At 63.4% G+C, this 23,329-nt stretch overlaps 3 protein-coding genes across 4 annotated transcripts; 1 reads left to right on the top strand and 2 right to left on the bottom strand.

Annotated features, from left to right (window-relative positions):
- Positions 1-4,142: 4,142 nt before the first annotated feature.
- On the top strand, positions 4,143-12,660 carry NCAN (neurocan). The gene is made up of 14 exons (XM_034070854.1): positions 4,143-4,215; positions 5,108-5,509; positions 6,051-6,225; positions 6,300-6,427; positions 6,965-7,291; positions 7,593-8,393; positions 8,476-9,606; positions 10,037-10,153; positions 10,261-10,374; positions 10,499-10,657; positions 10,751-10,833; positions 11,270-11,414; positions 11,944-12,126; positions 12,219-12,660. Exons 1-14 carry the CDS (start codon positions 4,143-4,145, stop codon positions 12,365-12,367), a joined length of 3,987 nt encoding a protein of 1,328 aa, XP_033926745.1. The 3' UTR covers positions 12,368-12,660.
- Positions 12,661-13,920: 1,260 nt separating this feature from the next.
- On the bottom strand, positions 13,921-18,628 carry HAPLN4 (hyaluronan and proteoglycan link protein 4). Of its 2 annotated transcripts, none has more exons than XM_034070821.1 (5): positions 18,554-18,628; positions 16,940-17,057; positions 16,277-16,639; positions 15,371-15,673; positions 13,921-14,782 (listed from the first exon to the last, which is right to left on the bottom strand). In XM_034070821.1, exons 1-5 carry the CDS (start codon positions 18,605-18,607, stop codon positions 14,442-14,444), a joined length of 1,179 nt encoding a protein of 392 aa, XP_033926712.1. In that variant the 5' UTR covers positions 18,608-18,628; the 3' UTR covers positions 13,921-14,441. The 2 variants fall into 2 exon arrangements, with proteins under 2 accessions (XP_033926712.1, XP_033926713.1); XM_034070822.1 differs by lacking the exon at positions 18,554-18,628 and adding an exon at positions 17,868-17,969.
- Positions 18,589-22,999, bottom strand: TM6SF2 (transmembrane 6 superfamily member 2). Its single transcript, XM_005140605.3, has 10 exons — positions 22,908-22,999; positions 20,595-20,701; positions 20,387-20,484; positions 20,156-20,259; positions 19,931-20,013; positions 19,660-19,784; positions 19,461-19,562; positions 19,283-19,375; positions 19,086-19,205; positions 18,589-18,810 (listed from the first exon to the last, which is right to left on the bottom strand). The coding sequence occupies exons 1-10, from the start codon at positions 22,997-22,999 to the stop codon at positions 18,604-18,606; spliced, it is 1,131 nt and encodes a 376-aa protein (XP_005140662.2). The 3' UTR covers positions 18,589-18,603.
- Positions 23,000-23,329: the final 330 nt, after the last annotated feature.

Genomic DNA, 23,329 nt, shown 5'->3' with positions numbered 1-23,329 from the left:
CCTTTCAGAGCCACAGGGCTGGGGGCTTGCCCTGATGCTGCTCCGGCGCTTGGGCTCCCGCGGTGCTTTTGGCTTCACGGGAGGAGATAGAAAGGCAGGGGGGGGATAAGAAGAGCAAATTCTAACCCGAAGGCTGCAGACTGTCTGCCTAATAAAAATCGCACCCAGCACAGGGCCCATATTGGCCGGGATCACAGTTTTCCGAGGTGCTAATTTATTCTCGCAGGCTGAAGCATCACGTTGCCTGTGAGATGTGACGGCAGCGAGGTTTGCAGAATTCCTTTGTTGTGGGCAGAGAGGAGGGGACGCGGAACCGGCCCCGCTGCCGGGCTCCTGCCAGGGCCACGCAGCCCCCGGGGGGGCCCCGGTGGAGGACACCCCGGCCCCGCTGGGGTGGTGAAGGCACCGTGGCGCTGGGAGGGAGGTGGGTGCTGCGGGGGGGCTGCTGGGGCCGCTGGGGTTGGGTGCGGGGTGGTGCTGGATCAGCCCCGTGGGGTGCCCACAGTGAGGGGGGGACGTGCTGGGGGGGTGGGCACGGGAATGCTGTGTGTGTGCTGGTGGCACTGAGAGACCCGTGGGAACAGCAGAGGTCACTGGGTCGGTGTCCTGGATGGGGGGCTCCGATAGGGATGGGGTATCCCAAGGGTGGGGGGGACCCGTGTCCTGCTGCATCCAGGTTGCCTTGGTGGGTGAGCAGTGCCCCCCATCCCCTCCCACCCATCCCAACCCCTTGTCCCCCTGCACTGTCCCAGATGTCCCTTCTGATCCATGGGGACACGGGGGGCTGCAGCCGCACCAGTCCCAGTCCATGGCTTGGGGCAGGTGAGGGTGAGAGGAGACCCCCAGACTGGCCGGGTGGTCCCGGCGCCCGATGGCCTGTGAGGAATTAAGCTGGGTTTCAGCTGAAGCTGATCGCCAGCCCCGGCTTTGCATATTCATGAGGCAGATGAATTATTCATGAGGTGACAGCTAGTGACAGATGTGAAAATGCTCGCCCGGGTTGATGGGGGGCGGCTTTGCACCGCCGTTATTTTAGCTTTCTCTTGTCTGCCGTTCCCCGGCTGGGGCAGGGACAGGGATGGGGACAGGGACCTGCACCGTGTCCCCAAAGGGTCCAGCCACATGGCACCAGGGACATGGCTCTGAGCCCATGGCATCGCCCTGGTTGCGGAGAGAGGCCCTGAGTGGGCAGTTCAGCCCCTTGGGTTCATGGTGGCATGGCCAGTGCTGGCTCCGTGTGCCCCCCTTTCTGCTCTGCTGTCACTGGTGGGAATGGCACAGTGATGCCTGGCATGGCTGAGCCGATGGTCCTCTCCATGGGGATCCTGGGATGGATCCTGTCCCACAGGGATCCAGCTAATGCTGCCCCCCACACTGGCACATCCAGGATCCAGGATGCTGGTGGTGCTGAGCCATGCTGGCAGCGGCATTCCCTGCCTGCAGTGGGGAGCTGGGATCTGACCAGGACTCATCCTGTTGTGTCCATGGGACTAGGACTTGACGGTGCCAGTCCCAGGCTGCCTCATGGGCGCTGCTGGAGCTGGTTTGTGGGTTACTGGATCCAGAGGAGGGGGGAAGGGGACGGTCTCAATAACGCAGGAGGTGCTGAGGCTGGGATGATGCAGCCTCCATCAGCCCCTGGCATGGTGTGGGGGTCCTCGCACAGGGAACACCGCGTGTGCTGGCTCTGCCTCTGGCAGGGATGCAGGATGCTCGCCCTGACCTTGGGATAAAGTTTTTGCTGGCTCAGCACAGGGCTGGGCTTGGCAGAGGCAGCAGCCAGGGGTCCAGTGAGGGGCTGGGGGCAGCGGAGCGTGACAGGGACCTTCTTGCTCTCTTTGGCTTGGAGCAGAGCCATGGTCCATAAGGAACATGGTCCCTGTGTGGTTTGAGGTGCCAGCTGGCTGGTGCAGTGTGTCCTGGGGGGGGGGGGGGGGGAACCCGGGACCCCCTCGAGGGCACCCCAAGGAGGCAGCGGGTGCTGCTGGTGAGGCCCTTCCCACCGCGGCACCTTCCTGCTGCGAAAGCAGAACCTGAGGAAGTGCTGATGTCAGGGAAGGTGCAGGCAGAGCCACGCAGGCACCGGCTCCCTGGGTGCTGCCAGCCCAGGGGTGCTCAGCTCCATCCATCCCTGCATCCCTGCATCCCCTTACCCAGCGTGTGCCTGGCCCCGCAGCTGCCAAGGCAGTGGCTGCAAATCCAAAGAGCAACTTTCCAGTTTAACATTTAAATAAAGCCCGGGCTGTTTACCCAGCGGCGCTGCCGGCATTTGCTCAGCTCCAGAGCAGCGGCGCTGGGTAAACAGCCCACGGCACCTTCACGTGGCTCTTTGAGGTCCTCTCCTGGCCACCACCATCCCCATCATGGTGCTGGGAGCCTGCGGTTGTGGCAGGGATGGGGCTCTGCTGGGAGCTGGAGTGGCCACAGGCGGGCAAGGAGGAGGATGGAGAAGGGGAAGGTCTCAGGGATGCTGTGAAGTGCTGGGGAGCAAGATGCAGTCGTTGCCCCACATGGAAAAGTCATCTGGAAGCTGCAGGGGGGGAGAGCTGGAGGATGCAGCAGAGGAAATGGGTGAGAAGGGCAGAATGGGAGGATCGGTGGTTCAGAGGCCTGGGATGTCCCATCCCGCACCCAGCACCGCACCCTTGCCCAGCAGGTGCCAGGGTGGTTTGATGAAGGACATGGTCTGGGAGCTGCCCATCCCAGACCCCAACTCCTGAGAGCACAGGAAGTCAAACTGAGCATTGCAGTGGGAGGAGCTGGAGCCTCCTCATGGTCCCTCTCAGTGCAAGGACAGGGAAAAGTTTGGTGCTGGGGGATTTCTTCCCTGGAGCATCCCTGAGAGAGGAAGGAGCCTCTGTGGATGCTGTAGAGCAGCCCTGGGGTTGTTCGGCTCCCAGGGGATGTGGTTGGGCAAAGGAGCAGTGACCCACAGCCCATTCCCTGCTCCACATCCCAGGAATCAACCCCCATGGCTGGAGATGGGGTCAGGTCACCCCTCAGCTTCTATGGCAGAAAGCCCCACAGAGCTGCTGCAGGAGGGAAGGGGCTGCAAATGCTTTCTTCTTTAGAAAAGATAAAACCCACTTCTGCATCCCCCCCCAAAGGCCCTTTCCAGTGCTGAACATTGGGGGGGGGGAAGCTCTTTTTTTCTTGCCATTTGGCTCTTTCTTTCTATTTTTGTCCCATGAAAGCAGAAGGGACAGAATGAGACATCAAGGGCTGGAAAATGGAGCATCAGGGATGGGGGAACTTGTGGGCTGAGCTGAAGCCTCTGCTCTGGGCAGCTGGAAGAGGGTGAGGGGCTCCTGGTGTGCCCCCCAAAAGCCAAGTGCTCCCCAGCTCCCTGTCCTGGCAAGGAGACAGGAAGATGATGTTAGATGTGGGGGACCCAGGTGCTGTAGTGGGGACCAGCAAACCCAATGGTGGATCTGCCAGAGCGCTGGCTCTGGTTCAAGCTCATGGTCATGTGGCTCTGAGCTCCAGCATGGCTCCAGTTGGGGTTTTTGGGGTGCTGGGTACATCCCTGCTTGGCTGGTTTGGCAGCATGGAGTGATGGAGCCTGGTTTAAACCCCAGACAAAGCCCGAGGTGGGTGGTGGATGCGGTGGGAGCCGGGTGATGGATGCGGTGGTTGTGTCGGTGCCAGGATGTGTCCGTGTCCCCCCGGAGCCCAGATGATTTCGGAGCCCTGAGATCGTTGCTGCAGTCAATGGGTGGGAGATGTTCAGCAAGTGCCGGTGCCGGCTTTGTGCTCCCCGCGCCGCACGGAGGCATCCGCTGCATGTTAATGCTGGGGGCAGAGCAAGAGCCAGCTCCAGTGCCTGCTGCCCCCACCATGGGATACGTGTCCCATCTCCAGCAGTGCACTGGGGGGGATGTCACCATGGGTGGCACCTGTGGCACACAGGGACAGCCCAGTGGTTGGTGGTGGCACCCATCCTCCATCCCAACCCCACACTGACATCAAACTCTCTCTGGGCTAATGGCATCTTGTGAAGTGGGGCTAATCCTGCTCCCCCCCTGTGGCTGACTGGTGTCAGCCTGGCCCTGCAGTGATTTATGGCCCGATGGCATCACCGAACAGGCAGGGAGCAGGTGAGCGGCCACCTCCCAGCCCTCTGCTCTCATTGCAGGTCAAGGATGGTCCATGTGATGGGGGATGCCGGCTGCTGGCTCCTGCTCTGGCTCTCCCTCCTCCCCATCATCATCCTGGGTAAGTGCCACCAGGGCTCATGAGCCACTATGGGAAACCACAGCAAACAATGCACTATCAGCCATAACAAGGAGCAAGGGTGAATAATAACCAAGGGGGGCTCAGCCTGCTGCCCCCCACCCTCCTCCCTGCCATGGACTGAAGGGGATTAGCTAGGGAGAAACCTCCCCAGCCACCATGGACCCCCCATGCTGGGATCCTGGCACGTGAGACCTTAAATCCTTAATCCTGCTGCTGGCACCCAGCTGTGGAGCTGAGACCCCCAGGGATTTGTCATCTCCATGAGCCCGTGTCCCCCCCATCCTGCTGCACTGGGGACTTCGGGATCCCCCCACCCTGGCACCCTCCCTGTGCATCTTGGGGTGCAATGGCAAAAGGGGAGCAAGGGGGAAAGGTGCCAGGCAGGGATTAGTGGCAGTCCCTGGTCCCCCCACCCCAGGAAGAGCTGGGCCATGGGGATTTCCATGTGCTGGGATTTGTGGTGGTGAAGCTGGGAGCCTGCTCAGGCTGGAACAGGATTAATGCAGGAGGAGGAGAATGTGGTGCTGCCACATTTTATCCCAGCGTGAGCCTGACTTTGTTGCTGGGGCCACAGGGCTTGAATGGTGCCGAGGGGTTCACCTCTGTAGGCAGGGGTGGGGAGTGCTGATATCCCTATGGGGAGCAGCATGGGACCCATGGGTGCAGAGCAGCGGCTACAGCCTGGCAGCACCTGGGTTGGGGTGTGAGGGACTGGGCTCAGTTGTGGGTTCAGCCCCAGAGGGGCAGATTTAAGGGACCCAGTTGGTCTGCAGGCACTCACCAGGGAGGCTGCGCATTGTCCTGGGGCAGTGCCCAGAGCAGAGCCCCCTGCGGTGCCCCCAGTGCTGTACCTGGGCCCATCTCCCCACAGGCTCGCAGGACGATGGGAAGGTGATCCACATCAACCGGGTGCAGCACGAGGCCGTGCGCGTGGGGCTGGGGGAGCCCGTGGCCCTGCCCTGCCTCTTCCTGCTCCATCCCTCGGCCTCACTGGGGCCCAACGAGCCCCCCGACCCTCCTCGCGTCAAATGGAGCAAGGTGCGCTCGGCCACCGGCCACAGGGAGGACGTCCCCATCCTGGTGGCCAAGGACAACGCGGTGAAGGTGGTGAAAGCCTATGAGGGCCGCGTGTCCCTGCCCGGGTACCCCCGTGACTGCTACAATGCCACGCTGGTGCTGCGTGCAGCCCGTGCCAGCGATGCTGGGCTCTACCGCTGCGAGGTGGTGGCCGGCATCGAGGACGAGCAGGACCTGCTGCCGCTGGAGGTGATGGGTGAGCTGGGCACTGCTGCAGGGCACTGTGAGCACCAGGGGTGCTGGGGTGGGTGCTGCGCCCTGCACAGCCTTTATAAGCTGGGTGAGATGGGCAAGCCTTGCGCCATGTAGACCTTGAGCTCCCTGCAAAAGCCATGGCCCCATGCAAGCTCTGCACCCCATGCAAGCTCTACACCTCATACAAGCTCTACACCTTGTACAAGCTCTGCAGCCCATGCAAACTGTGCATCCCATGCAAGCTCTACACCTCATACAAGCTCTACACCTTGTACAGGCTCTGCACCCCATGCAAGCTCTGCACCCCATGCAAGCTCTGCATCCCACACAAGCTCTACACCCCTTACAAGCTCTGCACTCCATGCAAGCTCTGCACCTTGTACAAGCTCTGCCCCCCATACAAGCTCTACACCTCATACAATGCACCCCATGCACCCTCTGCAAGCTGCACGAGCCCTGTGCCCCATACACGCTCTACACCCCACGGACCCTCTAGAGCTCCAAGCACCCCGTGCTGGCACTACCATCCCCTGCCCTTCCAGGTGTTGTCTTCCACTACCGGCCTGCGGGTGAACGCTATGCCCTGACCTTCCCTGCCGCCCGCCGTGCCTGCATGGACAACTCTGCCATCATCGCCTCCCCACATCACCTCCAGGCTGCCTTCGAGGACGGCTACGACAACTGCGATGCGGGCTGGCTCTCTGACCAGAGCGTGCGGTACGTGTGGGCACGGGCTGCGGGCTGGCACCGGTGCCGTGGGGCTCAGCACCCACCGTGCCCCTCTCCGGCAGGTATCCCATCACCATGTCCCGGCCCGGCTGCTACGGGGACCGCAACAGCCTGCCTGGTGTGCGCAGCTACGGCCACAGGGAGCCCGAGGAGGAGTATGATGTGTACTGCTACGCACGGGAGCTGCGAGGCAAGCGGCACTGCGGTGGTCGGGTGCGCTGGGGGTGCCCGGGGATGTCCCTGTGGGGTGATGCAGGGGATGCTGGACAGGGGCTCTGCAGCAGGGGCTGTAGCGGCAGGACAAGGGGTGATGGGTTCAGACTGAAACGGGAAGTTCAGGTTGGAGATAAGGCAGAAGCTGTTCCCTGTGAGGGTGCTGAGGCGCTGGCACAGGGTGCCCAGAGAAGCTGTGGCTGCCCCATCCCTGGCAGTGCTCAAGGCCAGGTTGGACATAGGGGCTTGGAGCAGCTGCTCCAGTGCTGGAAGGAGATGCTCTTAAGGTCCTTTCCAGCTCAAGCCATTCTATGATTATGCATCTCTGTGCATGTCTCACCTGCAGCTTGCCTGCAGGGACAGGTGCCAGTGCTGTACCACCCGCGGTGCTGGTGCCGACCGGCCCGGTGTGGCCATAGCACCCGAGTCATGGAGACCTCCGTCCTCCCTGGCGCTGTCAGGCCCCTCGCAGCTCCCTGCCCCTGTGTCCCCAATGGGCTCTGCTCTCTCACAGGGACTGTGTTCTATGCTGCGGCACCGGAGCACTTCACCTGGCAGGGGGCTCAGCGGCACTGCCAGAGCCAGGGCGCTTCACTGGCCACCACCGGGCAGCTCTATGTGGCATGGAGGGAGGGCCTGGACCAGTGTGACCCGGGCTGGCTGGCAGATGGCAGCGTGCGCTACCCCATCCGGCTCCCGCGCAGGAAGTGTGGTGGTGATGCCTCCGGTGTCAGGACCCTCTACCTGTTCCCCAACCGCACCGGCTTCCCCCCCGCTACCTCCAGATTTGATGCCTACTGCTATAAAGGTAAGGGGGGAGCGGCTGGAATGCCGGTACCGGGTTCCTTCCGTAGGCTCCTCACCAGCTCCGGCCCTTCTTCCCTTGGGAACTGGTGGGCATGGCCGGGAAAATTGCTGTGAATGAATATTTAATTGGGGAATTAATGAGATAAATGAGGAGAGCTGCACTGGGAGGGAGCCCAGCTCCATGAATCACCCTGGCGCCGGCAATGGATGCCGTGCCTGGTGCCAAGGCCAATGGGGGGGATGTGGATCCCCATTTGTGCCCCGGGTGCCTGTCCTGCCCCTCGGTCCCACCGCTGGCACAGCTGATGGCTGTGGTCTCACCGCAGCACACACAGCCGAGGGACAGAGGGAGCAGGAGGAGCCGGTGCTGCCTGCGCCTGACCCGCTGGGCAGTGACAATGTGTTGGTGGAGCATGGTGAGGATGCTGGCACATCGGGAGACATCCGGGACACCACACACAGCCGCTACAGCCTCCTGCCACAGCCAGGGCTGGGCGAGGATGAGGATGAGCAGTTGCAGCTGGCAAGCAGCAGCCCTGGAGCGCAGCGCGGTGACCTCCCTGGTGCTGCACCAACACTGGCACCAGGGGCTCGAGGGCTGGGTGATGCCACGTCCCTGCCTCCCACCACAGCCTCCTCACCAGCATGGCCCCATGAGGATGAAGCTCTCAACGTGGTGGACCAGGCACCAGTGAGCTCCCAGCAGGATCCGGCCAGCACCAGCCCAGCACTGCCGGTGCACCAAGACCCTGAGGAGCCCACGGCCACACTCCTACCACAGTCGCAAAGCCCAGCCCAGGAGCATGGCACTGGCTCAGCACCGGCACCGCAAGGGATGGGGACAGAACCTGGCACGGCAGCAGAGACCCCCAGCACCCCACTGGCCAGCTCCCCACGGCAGAGCAGCTACCCCGGCCTCAATGGGCGCTACTTCCAGCTGCAGCGGCAGAGCTGGGACCCCCCAGTGGCTGGGGACCCCATGAGGACGGTCACTGAGGCCCCTGTCCTGGCCCTGGAGGTGAAGGAGGCTGCAGCCAACACAGTGGAGATGTGGAGCATCCCCCATGCCAGCACTGAGAGCACCGGGGGGGAAGGCACCCACTCACCCTCCAACGTGGTGGAGGAGATCGGCCCCAGTAAGTGATGCCCAAACAGCAGCTGGGAGGGTCCCAGGGGCTGCACCAGTGCAGGGACCCCATAGCTGTGTCTCTCTTGCAGAGCTGATGGCACCGGCCACGGTCCTGGTGTCGCCATCGCCGCAGGCACCTGCCCACAAGGATTCACCGCGGTGGAGCCCCCGCGCCCCAGGTGGACCCGCATGGACTCTCCCTTTGCCATCCCTGTCCTCTGCAGCTCCCCACGGTGCCCCCGGTCACCAGGACATCACCAGCACCGGGGCTCAGCCCCGTGTCCCCATCGCCCGTGGGGACTCCCCCCGGCCCCCCACCGATGCCACCGAGGACTTCTCCGGTGATGCCGTGTCCCCTAACCCTAACCCTAATGGTGGCCCCATCCCACCTCGGCCCCCGCTGCCCCCGGCCCCGCTGGTGGCCGAGAGCCCCGAGGTGGTGCTTTGGCACCGCGGTGCCGGCAGTAACGGCAGTGGGGCCCCTGGTGATGGTTGGCTGGAGAGGCAGAAGAAAGCGGTGACCTTCCTGCACCCAGGTGGCCCCTCCATAGGGGACCCCACCACCCTTGGCCCCACCGAGGTGGCTGCTCCCCAGCCCCAGGGTGGGCTGCACCCCACAGCTCCCCATGGGCCACCCGAGCTGCTGGCCCAGTACCGGGATGCTGGGAAGGGCTCAGTCACGTCCAGCAGTGGAGCAGCCGTGTCCCTCCCAGTGTGGGATGTCCCCAGTGAGGTGACCCCATTGGCTCCCACCGAGTGGCCGGTGCTGGAGCCGGCAGCTGAGGACGGATCCTCAGGCTTTGCCCCTGGCCCCACCAGCCGCGCTGCACCAGGGCTGGGGGGAGCAGAGCATCTCTTCCTGTCCCCCCCAGCCCCACAGCAGCCCCCCACCAGCCCTGGCCCCCCGGGTGTCCCCAGCCATGGGGCTGCACCCACAACCCCTGGTGAGGAGGATGCCTCCGGAGAGGTGAAGAGGGAAGAGCCCCCCGTGCCCCTCAGCCCCACCACCCGCAGCCCCCGTCCATCACCCACTGCCCCCCACCCATGGGAGCCGGAGGCACCGGAGGCCCCGGGTGCGGGGCCGCTCTTTGAGCCCTCCATGGCAGCAGAGCTGGAGGGAGCCCCACTCCTGGATGCTGACAGTGGGAGCGGAGAGGAGCCGGCACTGGAGGAACGGGAGCTGCTGGCCTGGGCAGGCACCAGCAACACCAGCCAGCACGGTGAGCACAGCACTGGTGGGCACAGGGCTGGGTGGCAGGTGAACCTCAGGGTCGTGGTGCCAACCCATGGGGTTGATGCTGAGGTGGAGGTTTTGGGTCTCTCCATTGAGCCAAACCAGTTCACTGCCTGGGGAGCTCCCAGTAGCGGTGATGGGTCAGGAGCGGGTCCTGCGCTCCTCAGCTGGGAGCACGAGGGGACAGCATCCTCTCCACATAGTTAATGTTGGCAATGGCTAAGAATAGCCATGGCAGCGGAGAGGCGGCTGCCGGCGGCACCCAACCGGCACCGCACACATCCCAAGTGTGGAGCCTCGAGCAGCCGGCACACAACCGGCACCGCGTGTGGCAGCCGGCAATGGTCCTGGCCCTGGTTTCCCATGGGGTGTGTGCTGCTGTGCCCCCCCAGCCCTCACCCACTCCCACCCCACAGCTCCATCAGAGCCCTGCCAGAACAACCCCTGCCTGCACGGTGGCACCTGCCGCGCCAACGGCACCGTCTGTGGCTGCAGCTGCGTCCCCGGCTTCACCGGGGAGAACTGTGAGATCGGTGCGTGGGGACCTCGAACCCCCGTCCTCGGGCACTGCCGGCAGCAGGGCTGGAGGGGACGGTGGGTTGGGGGGTTCAGGGGGTCTAAGCCCCCCTTGTCCCCGCAGACATCGATGACTGCTTGTCCAGCCCCTGCCAGAACGGGGGCACCTGCATCGATGAGGTCAACTCCTTTGTCTGCCTCTGCCTGCCCAGCTACGGCGGCAGCCGCTGCGAGAAAGGTGGGGAGCGCAGCCCCTGTGTCCCTATGGGGTGTGTGGGGCACTGCTCAGTGCCTGTCCCTTTGGGGATGAGCGAGGGGAGCTGCCGCCTGCATCCCCCTTTGCCATCCCCTTGTCCCTGCAGACACGGAGGGCTGTGACCACAACTGGCACAAGTTCCAGGGTCACTGTTACCGGTACTTCGCTCGCCGGCGTTCCTGGGAGGATGCGGAGCGGGATTGTCGCCGCCGCGCCGGCCACCTCACCAGCATCCACTCATGGGAGGAGCACAGCTTCATCAATGGTACCCCCCATGCACAGCCCTAACCCTAACCCTAACCCTAACCCTGCGTGCTCCTCACTTCCCTGTGCAAGCCACGGGTCCTTCTCTCCATAGGCTTTGGGCATGAGAACACCTGGATTGGGCTCAATGACAGGATCGTGGAGCAGGATTTCCAGTGGACCGACAACACCGGCTTGGTGAGCCCTGGGGGGTGCACGGGGGGGCTCAGGGTGCAGGGATGGGGGGCACAGGGTGTGGGGATGGGGGGCACAGGGTGTGGGGATGGGGGGCTCAGGGTGCGGGGATGGGGGGCACAGGGTGCGGGGATGGGGGGCACAGGGTGCGGGGATGGGGGGCACAGGGTGCGGGGATGGGGGGCACAGGGTGTGGGGATGGGGGGCACAGGGTGTGGGGATGGGGGGTACAGGGTGTGGGGATGGGGGGCACAGGGTGCGGGGATGGGGGGCACAGGGTGCAGGGATGGGGGGCACAGGGTGTGGGGATGGGGGGCACAGGGTGTGGGGATGGGGGGCACAGGGTGTGGGGATGGGGGGCACAGGGTGTGGGGATGGGGGGCACAGGGTGCAGGGATGGGGGGCACAGGGCTCCTCACCCTCTCTCGTGTCCCACCAGCAATACGAGAACTGGAGGGAGAACCAACCCGACAACTTCTTTGCGGGCGGTGAGGACTGTGTGGTGCTGGTGTCCCATGAGATCGGCAAGTGGAACGATGTGCCCTGCAACTACAACCTGCCCTACATCTGCAAGAAGGGCACAGGTACCCCTGCCCCACTGTCCCCAGCCCAGGCTGGAGGGGGCAGCCTGGTCTAGTGGAAGGTGTGCAGGGGGTTGGAGCTGGAGGAGCTCTAAGGTCCCTCCCAACCCAAACCATCCCATGGTTCTATGATCTCAGGCACATCCTTCTCCTCAGGGAAACCTCTCCCAGCCCTTAGTCCAGAACACCTCGAGCAGTTTCCCTTCATCTCCATTTTTCTCCCCCACAGTCAATTCCTTCCTCTCCAGTTTGTTCCATTTCCCACCATTAAAACCATTAACCCTCATCCCTTATCTCGGAAGTTCTATTAACCTCCAGCTGCTCGCTGGAATTCCGCCGGCCGCAGCTTAATGATGCTCTTGCCCCAATAAGGCCATTCATTAATGAAGTAAATCCTGGGGAACATCTTGCTGCCAACCTGATGGAGGAGCTGCTCCTAAAGCATCCACCACGCTCCGGCTTGCAGAGAGCAGCATTGGGTGCCCCTTTATATGGTGATAGGGGGTGATGTGGGTCTGTGTGTCCCCCTCAGTGCTGTGCGGGCCCCCGCCGGAGGTGGCAAATGCCTTCACCGTGGGGAAGAAGAAGGAGAAGTACAGCATCCACTCCAGTGTGCGCTACCAGTGCGAGGAGGGCTTCACCCAGCGCCACGTGCCCACCATCAAGTGCCACAGCACCGGCAAGTGGGACCGGCCCAAAATCCTCTGCACAAAACGTTAGTGGGGACTAAAGGGGGTCCAGGGAGGGTCAAGGCACCGGCTCCCTCCCCGGGCCCTGCTTCCTGACCCTGCCATGTCCCCCTGTTAGCCAGGCGGTCGCACCGAGCGCGGCGGCACCACCACCACCGGCACAGCCACCAGCACCACCAGCACCACCACCACAAACCCCGCAAGGAGCGGCGAAAACACCGCAAGCACCTCCGGCTGGACTGGATGGAGGAGGGCCACTACTTCTAGAGCCGCGGGACAACGAAGCACAAGGGTCCCTGATGGGACGTGGTGACATCTCCCAACCCCTTCCCACCCCTTCTCTTTTATAACCCCCTTGGCTTTAGCTCCTAGGATGCCCGGCCCCGTAGGGAATAGGATCCAGAGGGGGCGGCTGCGTGTGCGTCCCCAGCCCTCCCTGCATGCCCCATACTCAGACCCGACCCTCCCAGCCTGGGGTTGAGCCCCCAGCCCCGCTTGGGGCCCCCCCATCCATCCCTGGCTGGGCTCTGGTCCCCTCCCCAAAGAGGGGGTTAATTTGCCTCCCCCCATCTCCCACCTTGGCCATGACTCTCACTGGCCCAGGGTGGCTCTGGTTTTTTTAGCAGCCCCCCCATCTCCCCACCCCAGCCCTGCCCATGGGGGGGACCCTGCCTGGCACTGACGGTGCCACCGGGGCCGTGTCCTGCTCTGCCGCCCGGGGCCGGGCTTGGTTTGGTTCCCCCCTCCCCATCCACCGTCGGGTCCCCGTTGGAGTCGGTGTGTGTGTGCGTGTGTGTGTGTGCGTTCGGCGCTTTCTGATCTCTGCTGTTTGCGACGGGCATTGCCCCCCCCCGAACCCCCCCCCCCCAAACCCCCCCCCCCCCCAAACCCCCCCCCCCATTTCTGACTCTGCCTTTCTGTACTGCTGGACATTTTAATAAAGTTTTTTAACAGTTGAGCTGCTCCATCCCTGGCAGTGCTCAAGGCCACGATGGACACAGGGGCTTGGAGCAGCTGCTCCAGTGGAAGGGGTCCCTGCCCTGGCAGGGGTTGGAGCTGGAGGAGCTTTAAGGTCCCTTCCAACCCCAACCATTCCATAACTCGTTTTCCAGCCTCACAGAGATGGGGATGGATGTTTCAGGGTCCTGCCTGCATTAACCACAGGTGCTGCCCCCACCCCGGCTGCCATCCATCAGTGTGTGATGGCCACTGCCCCTGGTTCCCATTGTCTTCTCCCAGGGATCGTGGTGGCTGATGGGGTCACATCCCCATGGCTATGTATTCCATCAGTGCTGGTAGGGTGATGGATGGGCTGTGCTCAGCTGTGCTGGGCACGGGGGAAGCCCCCAGCCCCCGCCAGCATGAGGGACCTTGGGTCCATACCCATGCTCTGCCATCCCCAGGGTGGCTCCTGGTTGCTGCCAGCACCGGGATGCTCCGGGATAGCTCTGCTGATCCCTTGGATCCAATCCCGGTAAATGACAAGGGATGCTGTTGGGATGCTCCAAACATGCCCATCTCTGGCACAACAGGGCCAGGATCTCTGAGCAGGGAGGGAACACAAGGGCATAGGCAGGATTCCCTCGCAGCCGCCATGCCCCTCGAGGGTGGCACCAGTGAAGGACACACGGGAGCCCAGCTCAGCTCTCAAAGCGGCCGAAGCTTTTATTTCATCTACGTCCAGCTGCCGAGCGCTGGGGCTGCAGGAAGCCTTGAGCCGGGCGCAGGGCTCGGAGCCCTCCCAGCACCTCCTGCTGCCACCTCTGCTGCTGCCGCATGGAGCCAAGCACCGAGGAGCTGCCCCGGCCCGAGGTGTGTGGCTGAGCTGGAGGGGCCCCCAGCGACCCACGCTGCACAAAGCCAAGCCCAGTGCCCCCCATGCCCTGTGGGGTCGGGCTGGTGCCATGGTGCTGGCTGCATCTCCCGGTGCTGCACGGCCCCAGGGACAGCGCAGGGCTGGGGACCGTGGCCATGAGGATGAGGACGTTGTGGGGCTCAAGCCTGCTTTGCTCTGGATGGGCCTTTAGCACATGCAATGCGCTGACTGACAAGCAAGAGCTGCGATGAGCTGGGAGCCAGCCCTGGGTCCGAGCGCAGGCTCCTGGCTGGGTTAATGAAGCTGCTCCCCTCCCGCTGCCTCAGTTTCCCCAAGTGTCACCAGGCTTCGTGCGCAGCCCTCGGTGCAGCTCCTGCACCGGTAGCACATGGACACCTCTCCCAGTCCAACCCAGGAGCTGCCTGCAGCTCCCCACGCTGCAGGGCAGCAGCACCAGGGAGCCCAACACATAGAGACGGGGTTGTCCTGGCCAAAAGATTGGGGCGCTCCCGCAGAGGGTGACCCTCACACACGATTGGGGTGCCCCCCCCCACCCACTGCCTTCTCCGGAGCATCCTCCCCAGCCTTTTTAAAGCAATACACCCCAAAAAGCTTGTACTTCTTGTCGGGGAAGCCCAGGTTGCGCACACCAGGCTCCCGGCCGCCGCAGCGCGCCCGGGGGTTGACGATGGGATAGCGGATGCTGCCGTCCTCCAGCCAGCCTGCCTCGCACCGGTCCAGCAGCTGGATCTTCCAGGCAGCATAGAGCTGACCCACCTTGGCCACGGCAGCCCCGTTGTTCTTGCAGGCCTGAACTGCCTCGGGGTAGCTCAGCTTGCGGTAGGTCTTCAAGTAGTACACTTTGCCTGGGGGGACAGGCACAAAGCAGAGGGTTTTGGGGATGGGGACGTGCTGTATGTGGCATCCAGTGGGGTGGGATGGAGCGGGGATGGGGCCGTAGACCTTCCCCCAGTGTGTGGGTTGGAGGGGAGCAGCCTGCGGGGCCCTGGGCAGATTTATGGGGTCTCCTTGTGGTGATTACACCCAGGATTTATTCTGCTGTCAGCGCTAAACCAACAGCAGCGGAGCCCCCGCGGCCCTGCCAGCAAGAAGGAATCCACACAGCCCCACAGCCTGCCCAGCTCCCATCTGTCTTGCCCAGCCCTGGCCTCATCCATCACCCCAGTGTTTGCTGCTGCAATTCCCTCCACCCCCTGCTCCTGCACAGAAGGGATGAGCGCTGCTTAAAGCACAAAGGCAACAGGGACAGATCCTGGTCCTTGCTGGGGGTCTTTGGCACTAAACCCCCTCTTGATGTGTGGGGTTGTCCAAGGAAGGCACATGCAGCCACATCCTTCTCTCATCCAGAGCTGGACGACCATGGAAACCCTCCCCATCCTGCCCAGCCAAATCAGGGAGCCGGGTGCTCTGTGCCTCAGTTTCCCCCTGGTTACCATTGAGGTTGGAGGTGAAGCAGAAGGCATCGTAGTGCTCGCTCTCCTTGTGCCGGTACCCGTAGTTCCGGACCCCCACCGGTGTATCCTTGCGGCCGCACTCTTCCCGTGGCCGGGAGATGGGATACTGCACGGAGCCATCCTCCAGCCAGCCGGCATTGCACCAGTCCATGCCCTCCAGCCAGGCCTGGTGCAACTGGTCGTGTGAGGCCAGGATCCCGTCCTGCTCCAGGCACGCCTGCTGTGCCTCATGGAAGTTCAGTGTGTAACGGCCCAGGCGCGGGTGGTAGGGGAAGATCACACCTGGAGGGACAGAGAGGGGGGGCTGGGGTATAGGGGGGTATCCCCCACCTCATTGATGACCCAGTGGATGGGGTCATCAGGGGAACGGGGGCTGGTGTTGAGGTCTGGAGCCAGTGGAGGAGAGTTGCCATCAACACCCCAAACCCCCACTCTGCAACTGTAGGGACCCCTACGGCACCACAGGGACCTCTATGGCACCCCATGGTTCCAAGAGCTGCTGCCTGGGGACATCAGGGGTACCTGCACAGGGCCCAGCCAAGCCCCAGCATCCCCAGCACAACCCCATACTGGCCAGAGCGGCACTACTGCACCTCCTGAGCCCCCATAAAAGAGTCTTCCCACTTCCCCAGCCACATCAGCCCATCCCAGCAACGCTGCTGCCACAACCTGATCTGTCCTGGTGCTTTACGAGGCTGCACCACTATCTATCTCCAGCATTTATTAGCTGCCAGCCCCTAAACCTGGAGCAACAATAAAAGCCAATAACAAGCAATAAACCACAGCACACGCCAGGAAAAACAACCAGCCGTAAAGCAGGACCGAGCCCAGCACCGGGAACCGCATCCCTGCCAAGCCCCATCCCTGGTGTAGCAGCATCGGTACCTTCAAGGTCCAGCTTGACCATGCCGGCGTCGTCCTCCAGCTCGTTGGTGACCTCGCACTCGTAGCGACCATAGTCTTGCAGGGTAACATTGCGGATGATGAGGGAGGCATCACCAAAACCATCCTCCTGCAGCGCCGTGCGGCCGCGGTAGCTGCCGAACGCCCTCCGAGCCTTGCCCAGTGCCACGAACACATCCACGAAGGCCATCGGCTCCGTCACCTTGGTCCACTTGAGGCGGATCTCGGCCGGGTCGTGGGCAGCCACATCGTAGTGGTAGCGGCAGGGCAGGATGATGGTGCCGCCCCGGTGGGTCACCACCTTCCCTGGCGCTGTTTGCACCACCACGGCCCCACTTTCACCCTCTGCAAGGGACCATGAGCTCAGGTGTGTCCCTGTCTCCAAGCCTGATGCTGCCTCCATCCCAGGCAGGACCCACAGTGGGGACAAGGAAGATTGGAGGGAATTTGGGGGGGGATTTCCCTCTTTTGGGGTCTTGCAGACCCCGAGGAGGGTTGGGTGGCTCCTGGCCAGGGCAGGAGGGACACAAGGAAGCCCTTTAGTGGATATTAGACCCAACAGCTCGATGGCGGCAGGATGGTCCCCTCCATCCCACCACGGGGGTGCAGCCCAACCCACTCCTGCACATCCCCATCCCCACTCACCCATGACATGGACCACCTTCTTCCGGCCCCGGGCGCTGGGCACCGTGTCGGAGGCCAGGACGCAGGTGAGGAGCAGCAGAGCTGCGGGGACAGCGGCCCAGGGGCTTCGGGGACACATCTGGGGGGAGAGCAGAGCCCCTCAGCACCCACCGCTCCCCCCGGGTGAGTGTGTGAGTAAAGAGAGCCTGGGCTTCAGCAGCGATGCTGGTCCCCAACCCACACCCCTGTGGGGAAGCTCCTCGCCCCGTCTCCCACCTCACCCACCCCAAGCAGAGCTCCGGGTCCTGCTCTGAGCATCCCCGGCCCGCAGGGACCCCCGTGCCCTGAACTCGGTTTCACCCGCTCGGTTACAGCCGGGATGAATATTTCATGGCAGACGCTCGGGGCTGGATCTCCTCAGTTATTTATGTCGGCGCTGGCACATCTGGAAACTGAACTGATGGCGCTGGAGTGGCTGCGGTGGATGGAGCCCCCCACAGACCCGGCAGCATCCCCCCCCCCCCCCGAGGCAGCCAGGGAAACACGTGCTGGAGCCCCCCAGCTCCTGGGGGCTGAGACCCCCCCCGCCCTCCCCCCGCACTGCAGGCTGGTGCCTGAGCCCCGAGTTCTCACGGGGTGCCCCAAATCCCAGCCGAGCTGCGGGTCCCTCTCACCGTGGGACTGATGCCTCCCGACCGCAGTGGGGCTGAGGAAGGGGAGCCAGGGCCTGGCTGTGGGGCAGGGGGAGCGGGGCTGCCCCCGGGGGTCCCGGTGCGCTGCTGGGAGCAGGGTGCAGCCGCGGTGCGGTGTTGCAGTGCGGGACACTGCGGCGGCAGCCCCGGGGCTGGGGGGAACCGGCCCGGCCGCCGACAGCTGCCCCTGCCCGGGGTCCCGGTACCCGCTGCTCCGCCCCGGCCCGTCGCAGCCCCCCCCCCCCCCCGGCACTCACCGTGTCCCTGCGGGCGCCGGTGCCGGCCCGCGGGAGGGGCCCGGCCGCAGGAGCGCTCCGGTACCGCCGGTGCTGGTGGTGCGGCTCCGCGCAGGGGGCGGCACCGGGAGCTCGGCCCGGCCCTGCCCCGGCTCCCGGCGCTGCGCACGGCCGCCGGCTCGCCAAGGTCACCGGGGCCCCGGTACCGCCGGTGCCCCCGGCCCGGGATGCGGGGGGAGCCCGAGGGGGGGAACCCCCGGAACTGCCCCTCCGAGGGCAGCCCTGAGCCACCGCCTGCACCCACCCTCGCACCCCTCTTGTACCCCCACCCGTGTGCACCCCCAGGCTCACCCCAACCCCTGCACCCCAAAGAGCAGGAGGGGGTAAAGTGTGGTATCCGTGCCCCTCGGGGGTGACACGAGGGGGTCCAATGCGGTGCTGCTGCCGGCCCGGGGGTGCCAGCCCCGGCCACAGGACACCGGCGCAGAGGCCCAACCTTCACTCCTTTATTGTGTAAACAGTGTTTTCGGGCAGTCCTCACCCCCTGTCCTGCTGGGGTGGGACGGGGCCCCCATAGCAGCCCCCCACCAGCGGGACCCCTTCAAGCCCAGGCAAGGGCAGGGCTGTGGCTGCAGCACCCCAGGATGCAGCCCACAGCGCTGGGGGATGCAGGGGGGATAGGAGCATCCCTCTGGGGCAGGTCTCACCGCAGGCTGCTCCGGTGCCAGTGCAGGAAGAGGGGGACCGGCAGGACGGGTCATTGGTGCTTCTTGCCCCCGTGCAGGCTGGCAGAGGTGATGGGCAGGAAGAAGGCAGGGCTGAGCAGGCAGCGCAGGGCCAGGAGCTGCGGCCCCAGCGCGTAGAGGATGTTGGTGAGGAGGAAGCTCCACCAGACATCCTCAGGGGTCTGGTAGGGGAAGGGCGTGCGGCTGTGCAGTGAGGAGCCCACATGGGAGAACTGAGCCTGGGGACACAGGGCAGCAGTGGCACAGGGTGGGCGACAGCACCAAAGGGCGCTGAGCACACCCAGTGCATCCTATCTATAGAGCTGCTGCTCACTCCAGCCTATTTCTGTCAAGTTAATCCCCGGCTCCATTAAGATCCACCGAGGCCAAAGCAATTACCCTGCAGCGGCGGTGGGAGCTGCTCCGCATCAGCTGCGGGTGTGGAGCTGTTCCCCCAAGCTCTGGGCCGGTAGGGACCGAAACCCAGCCCCGGGGTCCCCCTCGCAGCCCTCACCTGTGCCACAGCACCGGCAAACACGAGGCTCCAGTCGGGCAGCCAGGAGCAGCCGGGCAGCACCAGCCCATAGATGCAGAGGCAGAAGAAGGGGAGGATGTAGAACATATAGATCAGCATCTAGGGGACACACGGAGAGGGTCACCCCATCCCCAGTGCTACTGGGGGGACTCCAGCCCTGCGTGGACCCTGCTCACCTGCACTTTGGGGTAGGCGACAGGGTCCCGCAGGTACGGCTCGTGCTGGTAGATGTACTCAAAGCAGGAATCAGCAGGGCAGTCCAGAACCACCTGGGGATGGGGGCAGTGGCAGATGCACCCTCCCTTGGACCCTCACGGCCCCTCTGGGACCCCCATGCAGGGACCCAGCACTCACCATCCCCCTGAAGAAGGTGAACGCAGCAGTGAGGAGCAGGAGCAGGACCAGCCCCATGTCCTGGGGCCGTTGGTACAGGTGCTTGCGCTGCTCCTCTGCCACCTGGGAGAGGGAATGCCCTGGGTTTGGTCCCACATCCTGTGGTCCAGCTCTGGCACAGGGATAAGGGGGATGGATCCCAGCACAGCTCCCAGCTCACCTGCTCGGGGCTGAGGCATGGCAGGGCCTTGGGCTGCTGGAAGAGCCTCACCCCGGCCCAGATGGGGATGAGGATGTAGGGCAGGTTGAGCAGGAATGCAGGGCTGAGGTCAGAGCTGTATTTCCCTGGGGAAGGAGAGCACAGGATGGGCACAGCACAGTATCCATACCTGCTGCTTGCCTCCAGCTCAGCACCTTCCTCCTCTGCCTGCGGACAAGTGCTTGGGAGCAAACCCAATGGACAAACAGGGCCCCGCTCTGCACCCCTGTACCTATGAGGCTCCCAAGCAGGAAGACGATGATGCTCATCATCAGAGAGCCCAGCCAGAAGAGACCCAGGTTCCTGTAGCTCCTTCTGCAGAGATATCAGGATCAGACACCTCCGATCACCCCCCACAACATCCCTTCAGGGATCCTGCAACCCCCAGAGCCCCTCCAGGCTCTGGATCCATGAGGATACCACGCAGCCACTGGAGCCACTTTGCCTCCCTGCTCACCTCTGGCCGATGGCTGCCATCATGGCAAGGTAGAGCCCGTAGTGGATGATCCCATCCCAGTAACAGATCATGATCCCGTGCGCCGTGCGCAGGTAGGGCTCACCCTGCCCATTGGGAGACAATGGATCATACGGGATGGGGACGAGCACCTTCCCAAACCCCCCCATGATGCTGCTCCGTGCATGGTCCCTCTGTGGCAGGAGCAGCTTCTGTGTGTGGGTGAGGTGGTACCTCTCTGACATAGACCTCCATGAAGCCAGAGATGAAGCCATCCTCCTCCAGGGAGATGATGAGGTCGATGATGGAGGTGAAGGAGAACACCACAAACACTGTGGGAAATGAGCCAGCTCTGAGCAGATCCCATGGTGCTTCCCACATCCCACATCTGCGCTCCCTGGCAGGCACCGGATCCGTCCCCACACCCCAGGGGGGGACTCACCGCAGAACAGGGGGTCCTGGAAGTGGTTCCCTCCGCTTATGAAGAAGATGATGGAGAAGAGGCCGGTGAACACCAGCAGCCCTGTCAGCATCAGCACCAGTGGGCTCCTGTGGGGCAGCAGGGTGGGCTCCAGCACCCGGGCACAGCCGGGGGTGAAGCTGTTTTCCCCAGCCCAGGTAAGAACACCCTTTGCCCCCCCAGTTCTAGAGGTGTCCATCAGAGCAGGAGGAAGGGCAGGATCAGACCCTGCATCCTGGCACTGCCCATTCCCTGCAGCAGGGAAATGTCTCCTCTGGGTTCTACAACAACCCCAGGGAAGCAAATCCCAGAGGAAGGCTGAGTCTGACCCCCAGGCATGGGTGGGAAGGGGCTGCCCAGCAAGGCTTCTGTGCCCTCACTGTGGTCCCTCCCTCTCTAGGCTGTGGCAATGGGAAACTGTGATAAGAGACAGGGGAGCTTGATTATAAACTGCATCAGTGAGATGCTGAACCTGGTCCTAAGAGAGTGAAGAGGCTGTAGGGAAGTCATCCCTGAGCTCGCTGCATCGTCTGCAGGAGCTGGAGGAGCTGCAGCTCTGCTCTAGCCAATGCCTCAGCTGTGGAACATGGAAAGCATCCCAGAGTTTCCACTCCAGCCTTTAATCCTGTTACCAAAGGAAAAGGCCAAGCAGTGGCTGATGGTCTGAGCAGACACCGGAGTCAACACCTACTCACCTGCCCGTGTGCTCCTGCCTTGTGAGCAGGGACAAAAGGCCACCAGGGTCACCCAGCTCCTGTCTGCCTTATGCAGCTGGAATTGCTCCTCCTGGGCCAGGGCAGGTGAGCACAGGACCAGGACCAGGACCAGGAGGGGTGAAGCAGCAGCACCGAGCAAGGGCTGAACTTGTCCTCAAGCATCCAACCAAGAGATGTGCTTCAAACTCCCCTCAAACCCATGCCACAGCTGAAGTGTCCACTCCTCAGTGCATTGTTCCTACTGCATCAGTAGTTATCCCACACCTAATTACTCCCATAGAATGATTAATTCCAATACAGGTGCTGCAGTGGAGCAGCCCAACACTGGGCTCTGGTCACTGTGTGTGATGGGGCTCATGGCACAGCAGCACGTGTTGGCACACACTGGGCTACCCCACGTGTACCAGCACCTTGGGGTGCTGTGCTCAGGGCACCCAGCTGCCCCTGGCAAGCTGAGGGGCTTGGATGCCACCGTGGCCCATCCCACAGCAGGGACTGATGACAGTCATCCCTCTGGGATGCAGGAGAACACCCCAGGCCTCACATTGAGGGGAGCAGCATTCCCACATGGATGTGGTTTTATCCGGCTCTGCTGCGGATTTCATAGCGATGGATCCCAGAGAGCTGGGCTGCAGCACTGCAGTGCCACATGGGATGGAAGGGAAAGAGGAGGCCAAAAATATGGGAATGAAAACTGGGAGATCATTAAGTAAAGTTTATCGGGTGGCCAGGAAAGTCCCAGCTCCAGGATGAAGAGATTTGGCTAAAAGCCCTTCCTGCTGCTGAAGCTACAGCAGAAATGAGCTATAAAAAGAAATGTATAATGAATGGGAAAAGGAGGGTGAAGGGGCCTGGCAGGAACGAGAGGATAGAAAGTGTGGAGAAGGGATGGAAGAACACAAGGAGAAAACCCAGAGCTCCTGAGGCATGAGACAGGAAAGCAGCGAACAGCAAAGAATCTGAATGGGGATGGACATAGAAGGGCAATCAAACATGTCAGGGAGTGGTGGGACTGACCCCAGCTCCGGCTGGTGCCAGATGGGGATGTGCTGGGATCCTGTGTGGGATGCAGGGAGTGGATGCAGGATGGGGATGTGCTGAGCACCCAGGACACGTCACCCAAACCCAATGTGGGGCTGTTATCAGCAGGGTGACAGCAGCAGTGATGGCATCAGCCAAGACAGCAGGAGGGTCACTTCTGGGGGGCAGAGCAGGGTTCGGAGGGTCGCCAGCCCCTGGTGTTGGAGGTCTTATCCCTGTGACCCGGAGCCAGGTAGATGGAAAAGATGCTCCTCAATCATAGAGGTGCTCAGCACCATGATCCCCCAGGCCTGGGGCTACCATTGAGCGCCCATTATGCTCCATGGTGTGCCACGAGCCTGAGCAACCCCCGGTAGTGCGTCTCCAAAGCCATAAAGGCAACCAGGAACCACATCAGCATCCTGCATCCTGCATCCGCCGTCCAGGGGCACCGGGATGGAGCCCCCAGCCCCCTGCCCTGGCCGGGACCCAGTGATGCCCTGGTGGGATGGCACCGGCCAGGCCCCCACCCCCAGCCCCATCCCCTGCCCGCACTCACTCTGCCAGGGCGGCCGCGCCGTTGATGCCCAAGGCCACGGGGATGGCGAGCAGGGAAGGGGCGAGCGCGCCCGGCGCTGCCGGGAGCTGCATCCCCGGCCCGGCCACCGCTGCCCCCGCAGCCTGCGGACTTCGGCCCCGGAGCCGCTGGAGGCAGCGCCCTTAAAGCGGCAGAGCCGGAGGAGAGGCCGAGGGGAGAGGGAGAGCAGAGGGGAACATGGGGGGGAACGGGGCTAAGGGCTGCGGGGGAAGAGAGAGCAGCTCTGCCATGGGGACAGCCTGGGGAAGAGAAGGGTCCTGAAGGGGAGACCTGAGAGCAGCTCCAGTGCCTAAAGGGGCTGCAGGAAACCTGGAGAGGGGCTTGGGACAAGGGATGTAGGGACAGGCCAAGGGGAATGGCTTGAACCTGCCCGAGGGGAGACT

This window comes from Melopsittacus undulatus, chromosome 19, assembly GCF_012275295.1.
Source record: "Melopsittacus undulatus isolate bMelUnd1 chromosome 19, bMelUnd1.mat.Z, whole genome shotgun sequence".
NCBI lineage: Eukaryota > Metazoa > Chordata > Aves > Psittaciformes > Psittaculidae > Melopsittacus > Melopsittacus undulatus.
This window is presented reverse-complemented; position numbering and strand designations above follow the sequence as displayed.

What these genes read in the sequence shown, in the direction of transcription:
- HAPLN4 (XM_034070821.1), bottom strand. Translation starts at nt 18,607, where the DNA reads ATGACCCGTCCTGCCGGTCCCCCTCTTCCTGCACTGGCACCGGAGCAG. An exon ending in TGGCACCGGAGCAGCCTGCG is followed by an intron (nt 17,058 to 18,553) that starts GTGAGACCTGCC and finishes CTCTCCCCCCAG; the next exon opens with ATGTGTCCCCGAAGCCCCTG. An exon ending in GGTCAAGCTGGACCTTGAAG is followed by an intron (nt 15,674 to 16,276) that starts GTACCGATGCTG and finishes CTGTCCCTCCAG; the next exon opens with GTGTGATCTTCCCCTACCAC.
- TM6SF2 (XM_005140605.3), bottom strand. Translation starts at nt 22,999, where the DNA reads ATGCAGCTCCCGGCAGCGCCGGGCGCGCTCGCCCCTTCCCTGCTCGCC. An exon ending in TGGAGGTCTATGTCAGAGAG is followed by an intron (nt 20,260 to 20,386) that starts GTACCACCTCAC and finishes CCCAATGGGCAG; the next exon opens with GGTGAGCCCTACCTGCGCAC. An exon ending in TTGCCGGTGCTGTGGCACAG is followed by an intron (nt 18,811 to 19,085) that starts GTGAGGGCTGCG and finishes CTGTGTCCCCAG; the next exon opens with GCTCAGTTCTCCCATGTGGG.
- NCAN (XM_034070854.1), top strand. Translation starts at nt 4,143, where the DNA reads ATGGTCCATGTGATGGGGGATGCCGGCTGCTGGCTCCTGCTCTGGCTC. An exon ending in CCTCCCCATCATCATCCTGG is followed by an intron (nt 4,216 to 5,107) that starts GTAAGTGCCACC and finishes ATCTCCCCACAG; the next exon opens with GCTCGCAGGACGATGGGAAG. An exon ending in CATCTGCAAGAAGGGCACAG is followed by an intron (nt 11,415 to 11,943) that starts GTACCCCTGCCC and finishes TGTCCCCCTCAG; the next exon opens with TGCTGTGCGGGCCCCCGCCG.